Consider the following 16718-nt stretch of genomic DNA (forward strand, 5'->3'; position numbering starts at 1 on the left):
CGGTGGCCTGTCCGCCAATAGGAAGGCCCGATCCGGGAGCCGAACCCTGACGCCGTTCCGTAGGAGCGCTTGTGCGCAGGCGCGTTTGGGGCGCTGTCGTGCCGAGGGAGGCGGTGCCACCCGAGTTCGTGCCTGAGGGGGCGGCGCTCGCGGGAGAGAGCAGTCCGGGCGCTTCCCCCTCAGGCGGCGAGACCGAGAGGAGGATGAACTGGCTCTTCCCGCTCTCCAAAGCGGGCGGCGGTGGTGGGGCCGCCGCTTCGACCTCGGCGGCGACGCTCACGAGCCTCCAGCAGCAGAAGCAGCGGCAGATCGAGTCCCTGCGGGGCGCCCACACCGCGTGAGTGAACCGCCCGCCTGGGGAAAGGGAGGTGGTATTGCGCTCCCCCCCCCCGACCCTGGCAGAAGGCGGCCGCTTCAAGTGTGGAGCTGCGCGGGGACTCGGAGGGATCCCTGGCCGCCTTGTGAGGAGGGGAAGCGGTGGGCCGTTGCTGTCCCCTTCCCTACACACACACACGTACGCCAAAGGGGCGGCTGGACCCCCGGGCTCGCTCATTTCTGTGTCGGCAGTTGGGGAGGTGAGAAACTGGCAAGCTGCTTCTCTTTTAGGTGGGCAGCCTAAACCAGGGGTAGTCAACCTGTGGTCCTCCAGATGTCCATGGACTACAATTCCCATGAGCCCCTGCCAGCATTTGCTGGCAGGGGCTCTATACAATTGTAGTCCATGGACAACTGGAGGACCACAGGTTGACTACCCCTGGCCTAAACAACTGCACATCCCGGCCTCTCCGTTCCTGCTTGCGTCCCAAGTTGGATTTGTTTACTTTGGGACTACTACTGAGATAGACTCCCATTAGCTCTAAATAAATTAATAATAAATAAATATTGTGTTTGTATACTGCCCTTCCCTTATTAGCTCAGGGTAGTGAACAGCATTTTAAAGCCATACATCATAAACTGTAAATATATCAAAACAATAGTCCTTTGTGAAAAACCACTTTCTATTATTGTCTCCTTATGGGGGTTTCCTGTCGGCGGTTACCTGACTTCAACCATAGGACTGGTGGAACAAATTTGTATGCTGATTGAGAGCCATGTATGAGATTCTGAAACTGCCTCGATTCTAGCTCAGCTGTAATTGGCCAGTTAATTGTGCATCTAAACTCTAGCTAAACCTTCCTGGCAATTAATCCCACCCCTGCCCTCTCTCTCACCAAATTTATGGTTGAGGAAATTCTGTTTCTTTATATCTGAAGTATCATTCTTGCACATCAATACTTAAATCAGCTTTTCTCAACTTTTTTACCATTGAAAGCCCCCTGAAACACTCTTCAGGCCTCGAGAAACTCCAGAAATAGTGTGATTGTGCTGAAGATGGTTGGGAAACATAGCTGTACGCACCCAGGTGGGGGCCAGCTCCTTCTTACCCCCTCTAGGTCCATCATTGGCCATTTTTTTGGAAGTGTGGAGTAGGCTGACATGACCTGATAAATGTTTAACGATTTTCAACAATACATTAAAAATTAATTAACTCCCACCCATTCAGGAAACTCTTCCCTGGACAATTAGGAAACCCCAGGGTTTCATGAAACTCTGGTTGAGAAAGCCTGACCTACATTGTGAATAAAACTTTGTTGGTCTTAAAGTGCCACTGGACTGAAACCTTATTTTTGTTATGCTTTGGTTTTGCCCTTTCTCTAGGTTGATCATGGTGGCATGTTTTTTGTTGCCTCCATTTTACTCTCACAACAGCCATGGTAGATTTGAGGAAGAGCAAATGGGCCAAGATCACACAGCAAACTTCCAAGGCAGAGAGGCAGGTCTGAACCTGTGGATTCACCATGCTGGCTCTGCTGTTTTACATACAGAGGATCCCAGGTTCATGCCATATCACCTTCCACCTCATCCTTTTAACTGGAGGTGGTGAAAAAGACCACTTATGTGAGTCCTTCAATACTGAACTGCCAGTCAAGGTGACCGTGAGGGGGCAGTGTAAAGTTATGTATAAAGGTGTTTCGCAAGGGGTAAGATTTAGTCTTTGAAATGAGAAATGTAAAGTTTAGAATTGAAATGCTACAGAATAACACAAGGTGTATACTTACATGAATGCGACAGCATACTTCTCGGACTGTAGAACTAGTGAAATGATTGAAATTGGTATTTTGATCATCATAAACATAATAGTGGATATTTGAAATGCCAGCTAGGGTGATAACTGTTGGGGTCTAGATAAGATAACACACTGTAAGCCTGGGGATTCTCATGCACATTCTCCAGATATGTACTATGGAATATTTTTCCATTAATGTGTTTCTGTTTCTACAAAATAGTTTTGTTAAAATAGATGCTATTACCAATTCAGTAGGCTGGATCCAGCTAACCTTTTGCTTGTTGCCCTTTTTACTATTCCAGGAATCATGGGACTTGCATGGACAAAAGTAATGTAATATGGGGGCTGTAATAAGGAGCAGAATTGAGCAATGTTGAAATAAATAGCTAGCTGGATCTGATGCAATATCAAATAAGCATCACAGTTTCAAGGTTGTAATTATCCCTAGAAATTGTCATTGTGTATGTATATATGTATATGTATGTTTTGCTGATGTATAAAGAGAAGAATGATGAAACTACAAATACATAAAATATAATATTCTTAATTATAAAAATCACACTATGAGTTTATCTCATGTGTTTGAATTGACCACAGTCAGAATTGACATTTTTCTGTAAATGTCTTCTCTCACATGGAAAGTGATATTGTCATCATCAATCATCAGTGTGACATAAAAGAAAGAAGTATTGCAAATTGTGCTACAGAAACTGAAAGCAGTCTTAAGTGGGGTCTAACTTGAAATAAGTTCCAGTATAGTTAACAGGGCTTGTACCCAGAAAAGTGATCTTCAAGTTGCTGGCAGTAGAAGTGAGATGTCCTTGGAAAAATGTAAACATTTTGAAACAGACAAAATATATTCTTGGCATATCCTGCAATTCTTTGGATATGCTAAAACTACTGTTAATTTTTTTAAGTGACTTTGTTTTTTCTTGTATTGTCTTTAAAGTTTTGCCAGTATTATTCCAACAAAGATTAGTTTTTTTTGGAATGTTTGGATATAACATTTAAACTAATTTTTCCTAAGAAAGGGCTACTTTGGACAGGGTTGTGGCAGAGAAGAAACATTTAAGTTCAAGTATTTTCTGCTATCCACCAGAACAGAGATGACCCACTCTTGATTACAGCTTTGTGATACCCCTTAAGAATCTTATGCATCTTGACCCAGCATTTAAACTTGGAACATACACTTGTATGTCATTCTGTATACTAACATATCTGAATGGTAAAATAATAAATTTTTGTAGAATGTAGAAAGTTATAACTGGAGGTCTTTTGGCTAAATGTGGCCAAAAAGTGCTGCGTACTAATATAGAGGCTAAAGAAGATGTGACAGTAAGCCAACCTAGGGAATCTGATGTTCAGAAATGTGAAGATTCTTGTCTGCACCAACCTAAAGGTTCTAAACCGTCCACTCTACATAGCGAGTTCATTTACCTTGCATTGTGTGTTTCCATGGGAGAAAGTGTAATGCAGAACACAATCCAGCCAAATCTAAGCACATTTAATTCTATAAGCGTTTGTTGAGGATCAAGATGTGAAGACCTGGAAAAGACCAGAAAAAATTGAGGAAGTGTTTCTGGGTTATTAAATGTTTATGTACTTCATTTATAACCTGCCTTTCTTACTGACTCCAAAGCTGAAAAAAACTTGATTTTTTAATGAAGTCCTAAAAATCAGTTTTCTAAAATATTCTTTTTCTTTCCTATTGGAAAACTTGGTGGTCTACTCAATATATTCTATGCAACGGTTTGTTTTTCTTGTAGAATAAGTGAAATACGCTAAAATTACATAAGGTGCAACAGCTTGCACCTGTCTTGCTTTAGTGTTGGGTATAGTTTCAGTTTTGCTTTTGGAAAACTAAAGGAGTGATCCAGAACTTGTCTACTTGGAAGTAAGTTCCAAAGTGTTATTATGATGGCACTGCCAGACAATTATACTTTGCCAATTAATATAGTTTTGTATGCTAAAAGAGCTATAAAATTATGCATTTTATGATGCTAACTTGGGGCCAAGCCCGTTGTACATGTAAATACAATGGGCGCTAGGTGTGTTTTTGGGGCTGGGGGGAAGGCTTCCTCCCCCCCCCCGGTAGTGGTGCGGCCTTCCCCCCGGGCCCATAAGCGCACCTGCAGCCTTCTTGAAGGCTGGATTCTGAGGCATTGTATGATTTTGAACTCCCACCTCCAGCTCATCTTCATAGTATAAAGATCAGCCCCCCCCCCGGCAGAAAGGGCTACTTTGGACAGGGTTGTGGCAGAGAAGAAACATTTAAGGCCTCCCACACAGGTTGTTGTTGAATTGAAAGACTTGAGGCCTACTGCACACGGTTGTTGTGCAGATGAAACAGGAGACAAAAGAACCTCCGCAACAGCATCCAGTTCCATCTGCAGAATAACGCTGTGCTGTGGCCTCAAATCTGCAGAGAGTTGCAAAGAAGAAATACACATGGCTTGGCTGTGTTTAACCCCGGCCAGAGCAGTATTTTAAGTGAGAACGGGCTTTTCTGTTGCTTCCCTGTCAGCCATTTGGCAGAAGGAGAAATTCCCCCCCCCCAAGGAATGCCCACCCCCATGCCCACAGACTTCCCTGCGTTGCTCTCTGAAACGTCTCCCTCCCCTCAGCCAGGGCCTGTCAGACGCTCCTTCGCAGCAGGCCTGAAGGGAGGGAGGGAGAGGGAGCGCACTCTGCAGCCTCCTGCCAGCTCTGTCAGGGTTCTGAGGCAATTTACAGTTGGAAGTGACAGTTAGGACAGCCTTGGGGTGAAAAGGGCTGGCGCAGCCTGTTCAAGCCTCTGTTCTCATCCCCCTTGGCAACCCTACTGACCTCCTCTCCCTGCGGTGGTCAGGAGCAAACTAGCAGCGATGTCTCCAGATTGCCCCTGACTGGGCTGGGTGGGCAGGTCGGGAAGCGCAAAGATCTTCTCGACTGGATGGAACTCTGGTCTGTCCTGGTGAGGGCCAAATCAGAAGGCGTTTGCGCCTTCCGATTGAGCTCTCACCCAACTGGCTGGAATTCTTGTCAGTCCGGGCGAGGGACCAATCAGTGCTTTCCGCTATCCTGGACTTTCTCCTCCCACTTAGGCCTCAACCAATTATACCGCGTCCAGCGGTTCACAGATAAAGTGGCAGAACAGGTTTAGGCTTGATATGAAAATGAGTTTTGTGTGTATTTTAATTTTTCACAAAATTTAGATGGCTGGGGCTAATTATGGGATTTAACAGTATAATATGCCCATATTAATTTACGTTTGCTGACTAGGTGTTCCAGTGACAGTTGATAAATACCTACATTTCTTTTCATAGGATAGCAGAAATACAAAAAGATGTGGAATATCGATTGCCATTCACTGTAAATAACCTCACCATTAATATTAACATGTAAGTACAGTATGGTCTAATTATATGCCACTTTGAACAGTTAAGTTATGCATTTTAAATTAGAGTATGCAAACTTTCTAATGTTGGGTCAGATCTTCACACATTGGAATTAAGTTACTCAATGTTTTGTTATTGTGCTTTATGTACTCACTGTGAATTTTAGGGAAGGCTAAAGGAAGGGAATATGACTTATCATAGCAGCAACAAAATTCCATCCAGGAAATTATCGTGGTAATTCATTTAAAAAATGATTGATTAGTTCACATATTTCTTAGATATAGCAAGCTTGTTGCAATCCAAGGGCTGTAAAGCAGTCTTATTTGTATCTGTCAGTGAAGTATACAGTAAAAGCGATCAAAGAGGATGTTGCCATTCCATTGTCAGGCAGGTCTGCATTTTCAAGGAAGACAAGCCCATGTAGTCTGAAAACTGTTATAATATAATCTGTCGCAAAGCAAGCCGGAGGCATCTCATTCTGCAACTGCCAATGTAGCCTAGATGGTGATTCTAGATATTGGATTAAATACTACAGCGCATTTTCACTGAAGGATTTCCAAGAGCCAAATTCAGCAACCTTCCTACAGCTACAACCCCAAGTTGTCCTGTCTACCGAAGAAGCATTGTGGCCGGGAAGAAGGGAGGGAGGCTAGAAAGCCTTGTGGAAACAATCCCTGGGAACAAGACATGTCCTACCCCCTACTTGTACATCCTTTTCCACTGCCACTACATTAAATTGCACTTCTCAGTATGCTGTATCAATTTTACGCAAGCTCTTCTTGAAGATTATGAACTTGTCCCTTCTAAAAAGTTAATAGACATGAAAAGTTAAGAATATACTCTTAACTAGTTCCTGAAGAGAAAACACAAAATTAGAACTTGTATTACTATTGAATTTTTGCAGCTGAGCATAGTTCTCAACCTAGGATTATCTGCATTCTAAACCTTTAACTGTAATAATTTCTTTTTAGTCATGACATTTAACACAAATATATTTCAGACTCCCTTCTAGACTTCACAATTCTATACTTTTCAGGCCTATTCAGTACTCTCTTTTATATCCCGACTGTTTACTTTAGACAATTATTCCTTCTTAGACTGTCATTTCTTAACTTCTTAATAGTCTTGTTGCTTCCTCATTTTCAAGATTCTGAAGGTTTCTCCCTGCCTGGATGCTGGGCAGCCCATTTAACCAATCCCATCCTTTTTCTTTTCTAACCTGTAAACTCTCGTTTTTACAATCTCAAGTTTCAGAAGTGTTCACTCTAAATGTATTTATGGGAAGGCTAAAATAGCATTTTTTAAATCTTAAAACTGCGATGAGAATCTTTTTACAGGTACTTAAAAGACTGCTGTATTATTTATATAAATCTTGTGGTAGTAATTTTGTATTGGTGTTTTCAGCTTGCTGCCTCCTCAGTTTCCTCAGGAAAAACCAGTCATTAGTGTTTACCCTCCAATACGACATCACTTAATGGACAAACAAGGCGTGTATGTGACCTGCCCATTAATAAGCAACGTATGTATAATTACAGAATTGTCTAATATAATGAGAGTAATTAACTGCTGAGCTTTTGGAGCATGTTCTTTGATCAAAATTATTACTTTCTGAAATAGCTAAACATTTTTAGAGTGGTTTTCCAGAGATAACTTAGGTGTTTTCAAACTTAAAATCTTGAATTTAATTTTATTGCTGATAGCTAGATACTGTTGCATTCTTAACATAAAAGATACCAAAATATTCCATATAGAAAAAAATTGTAAAGATGAGAAAGTGAAAAGTATTTATTTTTATATATAACGTAAAAACAATATTTTCTCTTCCAAATTTATGTGGTAGTGCACAAAGTCCTCAACCAATGTGGTCACAGTAGCAGATACTATTTATAACATCTCAGTTTTTCTTATAGAATCATAAATGTAGAGTAATATATACTTTTCACTACATTAATCCTTATTACAGATCCATTATTTCAAGCTATGAGATTCCTAGGATGTATTAAATTACAGTCACAATCCAACCCCATGTTTCTGCGGAAGCAACTGGTCCTGGTGCCAAAATGTATCACTGGCTCTTGCATTCATTACCTAGAATTTTTTTAAATAAGCTTCTGATTAGAGTTTGACCAAAATTAGCAGCCCTGCTAATTTTTCGTGATTTAGCATGAAATAATCTATTATAATACAAAGTGCTATAGGGGTGCTAAATATAATTCAGTTTTTCAATCTCCAAATAGTTCACAATGCACTCAGATCTTGGAAAAATTGTTCAGAGTATACTTGATGAGTTCTGGAAGAACCCTCCAGTTTTGGCTCCCAGCTCAACATCATTTCCATTGTAAGTAAGTCAGAATTCATAGAGACAAAAATTCTGAACACAATTAAGATAAATCCAAAATGAGCTTCTTAAGCTTTGCTTGTACCTGTATATGATTAGCTTAATATAAAGACATGTGTTGAATTGAATGCATAGTTAAAGTATTCATATCAGCAGAACTGAATGGACAAATTTGGTTGGCTGTTAGTTTGCTCTACTCCAGCTTTACCCCAGGTTACTCTATATAACATTCAGAAGTGGTCCTCCTGAAGTTTTCCTTATATTATGGGGTGTGGATCTTAGTCCTGATTGTATTGCTATCTCTCCTCTTTCTACATTTGTGTACACTTTGTTTAGAGCATGGGATATAACTTGTGATATAGGTTATCATAAACACCCCATCTCCATAGCGTTGCCAGGTGGGCCCGCTCTAGGATTTGGGTTTGGGCAAAGGGTAAACAAAACAAAAGGCTGAAGTGTGAATCCACACACCTCAGTACCACTGCTACCAGCACCCTTGACTACCCAGACAGCCAGAGACTCTCTAGCCCTTCCCAGGTGGAATCAACTAACTAGCCATGTAAAATTGCACACTCATAAGGTGAGTCCCAGAAGAAGTTACTTTGGAGCTGTAGCTAACTTGGGACGAAGTACTGGATTCAGATTGAAGCGTTCTTAATTCAAGAACACAGCATAATATAATTAAAGAGATTTATTTAACAGGATGTGTAAGAATATACAACACAGAGCAAAAGAACAGTGAGAATAAAATAAAACAGATTAGCTAATCCTAATTATTTACAAACAATGGTTCTCTCATCAAGAGGATACTTAACAAGGCAAGGTTCAAAATCACCAAGTGTTTAGCTGTCATGGCCTACACCAGTCAAAATGTCCCAGGGAAGTTGAATCCAAGCAAAAGAGCCATACTAATCTAGAATAAAGTATCTTTGGTTTATTCCTCGTAGCCTGTGGTGGCATGATTTAGACTAACCTATCAAATGTAGCCCAGTGGTGCAACCCAACTGACCAGTGATATTACCAATCAGGTGAAATTGCCTGTTACTATCAGGAGCAATAGACAAATGCCTATAAGACTTTACACTAAGAAGATGGATTGTATAGGCCCACTAAGGGCACCCTTGAAACATTTAGAGTTGATAAAACACCTTGCACCTACATACTACACCCCCCCCCCCCATCCTTCCAATATTTTACCCTCTGAGTCACTGTCAACTTGACCTTGGTGTTCAGAGTTCAGGAAGTTTCCATGTTCTGCAGGCCTAATGTCTGAACTAAAATTTTGAGTTTGATCAAGAGGCTGAAGTGGCCTAGTCTCTTGATGGTGGTGTGGCACAGGCAGCAGGAATCTGTAGCATGCCCGAAGAAGAGCAGGATGGCCAATGATCCTAGCTGTGACATAATCCCACATGTACTTCCAGCTGCCTCTTGAGTGCTGGGCCACTGCCTGCTCCCTAGCTCAGTAGACTAGAAATAAAGATATGTATTGTGTGTTACTAGAGTGCTATAATCTCACACTTTGCTAGAAATTTGTTGCCAAGAAAATAAGCCAAGGCTTTCCAAAGCACGGTATGCAGCGTTGTTCTACAGGATCTTTATATATAAATATTTTCATTTGAAAAAAAAAGAATACAGTGGCAAAATATAGAATCTGTTATTTTTTCTTTTCTTAGCCTCTACAACAAACCAGCTGGAATGTCTCCCTATGCTCCTCAGAACTTTCCATTTCTTTCACCATATTTGTCTCAAGAGGCAAATAGGTCTGTAGCATCTGTGCCACTTACAGAATCACTTTCTTCGGGCTACGCTACAGATAGACCTGCTGCTCCTTCCTATGGCATGATAGCAGAGTTACCCTTACCTGTTCCAACAGCAGAAACATTTTCACAGGTGTGTCTGTGTAGTGAAGTCTCTAATTCAAGCTGTTCACATATATTCCAGATATATTTCATTGAATTCAAGGACAAGAATTATAACTTTGTATCTAGACATGATAGCCACTATCTATTGTCCACGCTGTAATAATTTGACAAAATGTTCTCTTTTGGCATAATTCAGCAGCAGCAGGAGAAATGTTGTATATTGATGCAAGATGTCCAAAAGGGTTACATTCCACACTTTTCGGCTGCAGCAGTTATCAGAGAGCCAGGCTGCCCACAGAACAATTTGGATCATTTAAAAATGAAAGAACAAGTTAGAAGCTCATTCTTCTCTCGTGATTGAGGATGTGCACAAAAAAATTGGTATTTTTTGGTTCAGGTCTGTTGGGTTCCCCCCCCCCCCCAAAAAAAAAAAAAGATATATCTGGATCCCAATACTGGTGTGGTATTCAGATCCAGGATTTTTTGGAAATCCCAAATTTTGGGGGGTTCCAGAAGACCTGAAAAGAAAAATACTGATTGTTAAAAAGCCAGAGTGATTTGGTTTCTCCTGGGCTGGCTCTTCTTGCAACTTGGTTTAAACAGAGCTTCAAGAGGAGCCGATCCCAGCTGAGGTACTGTGGAGCTCTCAGCTTCTGTCGGCTCAGCTGAATCTCGGTACAGCTGAAAATCCTGTTGGCTTTTATTTGGGCTTGGCTAGGGTAATGTATTTTACGAGGAGGGGGGGGGGCTTGGTTTATGCTGAATGCTCACTCCTGCATAATGTTCTTAGGCAGTTAATATATGTGCTAGGTGCTTCTACAAGCCTTGCAACAGAACACTTATTTGAAATAGAATACTGGCATTAAATGGGCTTTTTAGGGGAAATATATTTATCTTATTTACCATTTAACAGTCTTAATATTATTGAAATAAAGAATGCTTTCAAAAACAGCATTCTCAAAAGCTTATACCCTGAAACATTGGTCTCAAAAGTGCTACTGGACTCAAATCTAACTGATCTATTGCAGACTGGTTAAGCCTCCACCAAGTAGATTACGTTTGAGTTATCACTTTACATTTTCAGCCACACAGGGGCTGGTCTTGGTGGGGTTAGTAGTCAGTATTTGTCTTTGAAAACTATCTCCTTTCTTACCATTATTAGGGGAGCCAAAATGGCTACAGTTACAAGATGCCTGATGTTCCTGATGCATTTCCAGAACTATCGGAATTTAGGTAAAACTATAAAGAGCAGTACAATTGTAAAATTGAGAGGCATAACTTTTTACTATAAACTAACTTTTAATATTGTTAGATATCTACCCAAGAGGATTGCTTTTAGAGAGAATAGAACTTCAGGGGAAGTCGGGGGCGCTGGTGGGAAAGCAAGTGGAGCAGGGGCTCAGGTGGTGGTGACGTCCCTCGGCAAAAGACTAACGCCCCCCTCCCCCGGGCCTCAGTAAAATTGTCAAGCATTGACTGGTCCCCGGTGAAAAAAAGGTTGGGGACCACTGATGTAAACCATTATACCAAGTTCCGTCCCCTGGAAAGGTTCCTCTAATCTGGAGGGTAAAGAATAGGGTTGCACTTGTTTAATAAGGCGAACAAGTATAATACCATCCATTGCATTTGGGTCCTTATGTGCTTTTAAATTATTGTTGTTTCTGTGCTTTACATCAGGGGACGTCAGCCTGTGGTCCTCCAGATGTCCATGGACTACAATTCCCATGAGCCCCTGCCAGCATTTGGGCTCATGGGAATTGTAATAGAAATATGGCAATATTTCATTTCCAGGATTCTGAAAAGACGTGATATTTGAAAATCTACAAAGGGGCACTTAAATAAGATATGAATTAAGAGTAATGGCTTACTGTGTCAAAAACATCATAACCAGAAAACAAGTAAAATGAAACATTGTTAAAGCAAAAATGAATAGCTGATATTTTACTGTGGGACTTCTTTATAAAATACTGTTTTTATTTCTTCTGAAATCTAGCATTTCTCAGCTGACAGAAATGAATGAACAGGAAGATGTGCTGCTGGAACAATTTGTTAATCTGCCTCAGTTGAAGCAAGTCATTAATGATAAGGATGATTTAGTGAAAAGTATCGAAGAGCTAGCAAGTAAGGCATCAAAGTGTTTGTAATTGCAAGAATATTCTGGGAAGCAAATGACTGTCAAATTGAAGAATTATTTTTAAAAATTATTTTTGCAGAAAAAAATCTACTGTTGGAACCTAGTTTGGAGGATAAAAGGCAAGCAGTGCTAGATAAAGTAAGTAGCTGAAGAAAGAATTATCTGGCCCTTGAGAAAACAAATTACTGGCTTTTTAAAACAGAATATTTGTTCCTCCTAGTATGAACAACTTACCCAGATGAAGGCCATATTTGAAAAGAAGATGCAGAGGCAGCACGAACTTAGTGAGGTAAGTTGTGAATGACATTTGCCTAATTCAGGCTTTCCCTTGGATAGTCTGGTTTAAACTGGGCTGCCCAGCAGAGCCCGAAGGGAGACTGCCGGACCAGCTCCTGGGTGGGCTTTGTTGGACAGACCAGTCTAAATGTGACTGCCCAGCAGATCGTGGCCAGGAGATGAGTTCTCCCTGCAGGATTGGCTGCCAAGCCAATTTAAATGGACCACCCAAAAGAGCCCCAGGTGAGCCACCTCTCAGCTGCTTTTATGGCTTTGTCACTTTCCCCTCCCCGCCTCTTTTGTTGTTGTTGTTCAGGTCTATTGAACCTGAAAACAATCAAGGATTTCAGAAAAATCTTGGCTCCAAATACCCTGTCATAATGGGATCTGGTTTTTGTTTGCTTGTTTTTTGAAATTGCACAACTTCGGGGGATCTAGTTGACTCAAACTGATAAGTGTCTTCCCATCCATCCAAGAGTGCTCATTTTGAGAGTGCTCACTCTCAAAATGAGAGTCTCATTTTGTCGCATGTGTAGATCATTGTTGTTTCTACAAATGACTTGAATTGACTCTTGAGGACTAAATGAAACATTTGTGTTATTTTCTGTCTAAAACAAAATAAAGGCTGGAGCTATCCAGCATTTAAAAAAAGAAAAAGAAACATTTGTGTTCAGTAATATTATGCTTAAACTTACCAGCTATTACAAACAAGTGTCATGCTTATACCTGGGTATGAGCAGCTCATAGGTATGGGGGTTTATGTAAAATCTGGGGCTTAACATTTTCTTCCCAAACAGTATGCTTGGGGATGACTGCAGCTTTACTAAGCTTTGCTGCTTCACAGTGCATTTATAAGTCTATTCACTGTGCCAAATTCCAGGTGAATGCAATTTTCACCAAAATGTTTCTCATTTATGTTTTTGCAGAGTTGCAGTGCAAGTGCTCTGCAGGCGAGACTGAAAGTAGCTGCCCATGAAGCAGAAGAGGAATCGGACACTATTGCAGAAGACTTCCTGGAAGGGAAAACGGAGATAGATGACTTTCTTAGTAGCTTCATGGAGAAGAGAACAGTATGTAAAACTATCTTGAGTGTTTTTGGCAAAATCAAACCCTAACAGCATGCAACCAATTGAATTAATGCACATTTGTGTGTTTTGGGAGAGGGGTGTTCAGTTCTTGTAATTTTGAAAAGGAGATATGCCAACATTTTAAATTACAAACTCTACTATGACAGCCTTTGGAGCCATGCTAATGTTCATCACCTCCAGTTTCCCAGGTTCCCCGCTGCTTCCTTGAATTCCCCAAAATTATTTTATTATTATTGGAACAATTATGCACAGCTCTTCTTGACCTTATAGAAAACTCAAGGCTGGATAAGATCATGTAAATCTAAAATAAATGTGGCCTGCATCTCCTTCAGTGGCCCAGTCCATGACTAGAGATGAACTATTCTATTAATGTGTTGTTGACTAAATCAAAGCACTTGGGGAAGGAATATTAATCATGCATATTGTTGAAAACTTAAAATGCTAGGACGTTGTAACTCAGACTGGTGAATCTTGGCACAATGTATGTTTTAGTTTTAACTTTGATAGCTTTATTATTTAAGAAATGATATCAACAAAGCATGGCCAAACTTGAAACTAGTAATTGGTGTATCTGAGTATCTAGTAATTGGTTCTTTTTTCCTGTTATCCATCATGGCTTTTTCCCTATTGATTTTCATAGAGAAGTGACCAATGTAGAGGTAAAAACATGTTTGGAGAGAACAATGTTGATATAAACAACAAGTGGTCCACAAATCTAAAAACAATGGTTGTAGATAAAATATCTGGATAAAGAGCAATGTTGTTTGTCATTATCTTCTAGATTTGCCACTGTAGAAGAGCCAAAGAAGAAAAGCTTCAACAGGCAATATCAATGCGGAGCCAATTTCATGCTCCACTATAGGTATGTTAATATACATAATTCTCTAGTGTACCATACACCATGCAATCTATGTCTAGAAATTCAATATAATTGTGATAACACGACCTTACACTACCCTGTCACAGCAAGGTTGCTGAAGGACAACCTATCTCCTGAAGTCACCCACCTGGCTGCTGGGATCAATGAAGTTAAGTCCCTCAGAAGATGATCTAAATACTTGGACTAGTTCTGATATCAGAAACCACTTCCTGAAATAGCCCAATCAGTTTAGGGCTTTATAGAACAGAATCAATAATTTGAACTGGGTTTGGAATCAAATTGGAACCCAGTGAAGATCTTCCAGTATTTGGGAGGGAAGACAATCACTATGGTGCATCCCAGTCAGCAGAAGTTTCTGCACATGTTAAGGCTAGCTGTTTGCTATACCTGATAACTGCAAAATATTATTCAATGATCAAAGCAAATCACATAGCTGGGACACCAGCCAAAGTTGGTAGAAGCCACTGCAGTTGTCCATCTATGTAGTTGGCTGAAGTAGTTGTTCCAAGCAAGAATCTGGTCTTAAAGGGCAACTGCAGCTGAACCTGTTGATACCTTGTGGTCTGAAGAGTCAGCCATCCACAGAATCTCTTAGCCAAATACTTTCTCTAGGTTTCTTATCAGCATAGTGACATACAGATTAGGTGGAAAAGAGAAACAGGGTTGGGTGCTATCCGTATGCTGGTGACGCTACTACCTTGCCCCGGAGTTTGGAACTTCCTGATCCATCTAGATGCTAAAAACTACAAGTGCCAGATCACTGTGGAATTCCATAACATTAATATTGTGAAGCAGTTCTGGAGCCACTCAGAACCACATTCTGCTAAGCAGGAGAGAAGTTACTAAAGAGCAGTGTCTCAGATACTCATGCATGCCTGAAAAGGTACTGTGATTGAGGGTATCAAAACCTGCCAAAGATCAGAAAAATAAGCAGAGAGCACTATGTGACAACGGTTGTAAAAATAAGTGTATAGTCATACCTTTGCAGGTCAACCATCATCACTTGCAGTTGCAAACACTGCAGTACCTAAAGGTCAACGACTTGCATAGAATTTTAAGCTCACATCTGTATCATCTGTTTGAACAGATCCTTAAACGAATTCATTTATAGCCTGGCTTTCTCTCTAATGAGGACCACAAACACCTTACATCACTCTCCTTCCATGTTATCCTCACAACAATTAAGCGAGGTAGGTTAGGCGGAGAGTGTGTGACTGGCCCAGGGCCACCCAGCAAATTTCCATGGCAGAATGAGGATTCAAGACCTGGGTCTCCCAGATCTTAGTCCAGCCTTGTAACCATTCTCTATTTTAATACTGCTTTGTGAAGATGGCTAGAACTTGCCTCCTCTGTGCTGTTTTCCCCCACGGTTTAAGAAGGAACACCAAAGCAAATAACAAACTATCAGTGTGGTACAAACAGCGATGGTGGGAAATCCTGGGAATTCCTGGTAACTCAGTATTATTTTATAGAAGATGTTGATAACTTGAGCTTTTACTTTTGCATAAAGAAAATAAGAGACATTTCATGAGGCATAAAGATGGGCATCAGCTGCCTGTCCTGAATTCATTTGGAGCTTGTGGTTCTGTAAAGCTATGTTGAAAATGAGAAATTTTATGTTTATGTTCACAGGTTTTTCCAGTTTCCGAGGCAAGTGAACAAATCCAGCAAAGCACATTTTCATAAATATTATTTTGCAAATAAGCATTTCATCATGGTTGTATTTATAGAACTGACTGTCTATAAGAGCTGGACAAATTTTTTGTATAAATTAGAGTCTCTTTATATGATCATTTTATCCAAGAAATCCTGCTGCAATTTTTGCACTAATATTTTCTGTATTTATTATCGATAATAATTTACCATGTTTAAGTTCCTGCTGCTATCGCCACCTACTTTATAGATTAAATATCTAAACACGTAACATTGGCTAGTTTTTTTAATTCTATACTACACAAGCCATAACTTTTGTATTAAAACGTTGGTCAGGCTGGTTCCGGGGCAATACAGAAACGGTGATGATTAAAAAATAAGTCGCAACATACTATAAGGCAAGGTGCATCTGTTGACACTTCTTCATAAGAGTGACCTGATCTCAAGAAACAGAAATCTGATTTTTAACCATTCTTATTGAGAATGATGCATTGAAATGAAGCCGTGGGAGCTTGTAGACTTGCACTGCAAAATCCTTTGTGTACTCTACCTTTTGCTGTGCTGCAAGACTGAGAAGTTCAAGTATTGTCTTTGTAGCCCATTGGTATGACCAGACAGCCATCTTCTTTCCAAGGGAAGTAAGTGATGATGCATCTTTCATGATCTTTGCAGTATCCTGAAAGCCTCTGCTTTTGTGAATGCAAAAGAATACATGGGTATCTGAAACACAACATAGTATAGTACTTGTCCTTCTCACCGGAAGCTAGGAAATCTTAGGAAAGAGGCAAAACAGGAAGAGGCAGTGTTTTTGAAAAACCTCCGCAGTCATGAGAAAGTGAGACACAACTGTTTCTGTTCCATTTTACGCTTGGAACTGCATGTAGCCATTTTTTGAGAGCACGAGGAATTGAAAGGGTGCTGCCCTTAGAGCAAAGCCAGTTCTGGGGGTGGGAACTCTTAGTTAGACTGAAACTGTTTTTCAGTCTTGGGCAGCAATCATGAG

At 40.5% G+C, this 16718-nt stretch overlaps 1 protein-coding gene across 1 annotated transcript; it reads left to right on the forward strand.

The window, feature by feature from the left end:
• Positions 1–69: 69 nt before the first annotated feature.
• On the forward strand, positions 70–15986 carry VPS37A (VPS37A subunit of ESCRT-I). The gene is made up of 12 exons (XM_077302094.1): positions 70–337; positions 5413–5487; positions 6889–7003; positions 7722–7822; positions 9496–9712; positions 10847–10917; positions 11678–11805; positions 11898–11956; positions 12039–12107; positions 13021–13164; positions 13964–14044; positions 15695–15986. Exons 1-11 carry the CDS (start codon positions 204–206, stop codon positions 14042–14044), a joined length of 1194 nt encoding a protein of 397 aa, XP_077158209.1. The 5' UTR covers positions 70–203; the 3' UTR covers positions 15695–15986.
• The last annotated feature ends 732 nt before the right edge of the window (positions 15987–16718 follow it).

The sequence above is a fragment of the Paroedura picta genome, chromosome 10 (assembly GCF_049243985.1).
Source record: "Paroedura picta isolate Pp20150507F chromosome 10, Ppicta_v3.0, whole genome shotgun sequence".
Taxonomy (NCBI): Eukaryota; Metazoa; Chordata; class Lepidosauria; order Squamata; family Gekkonidae; genus Paroedura; species Paroedura picta.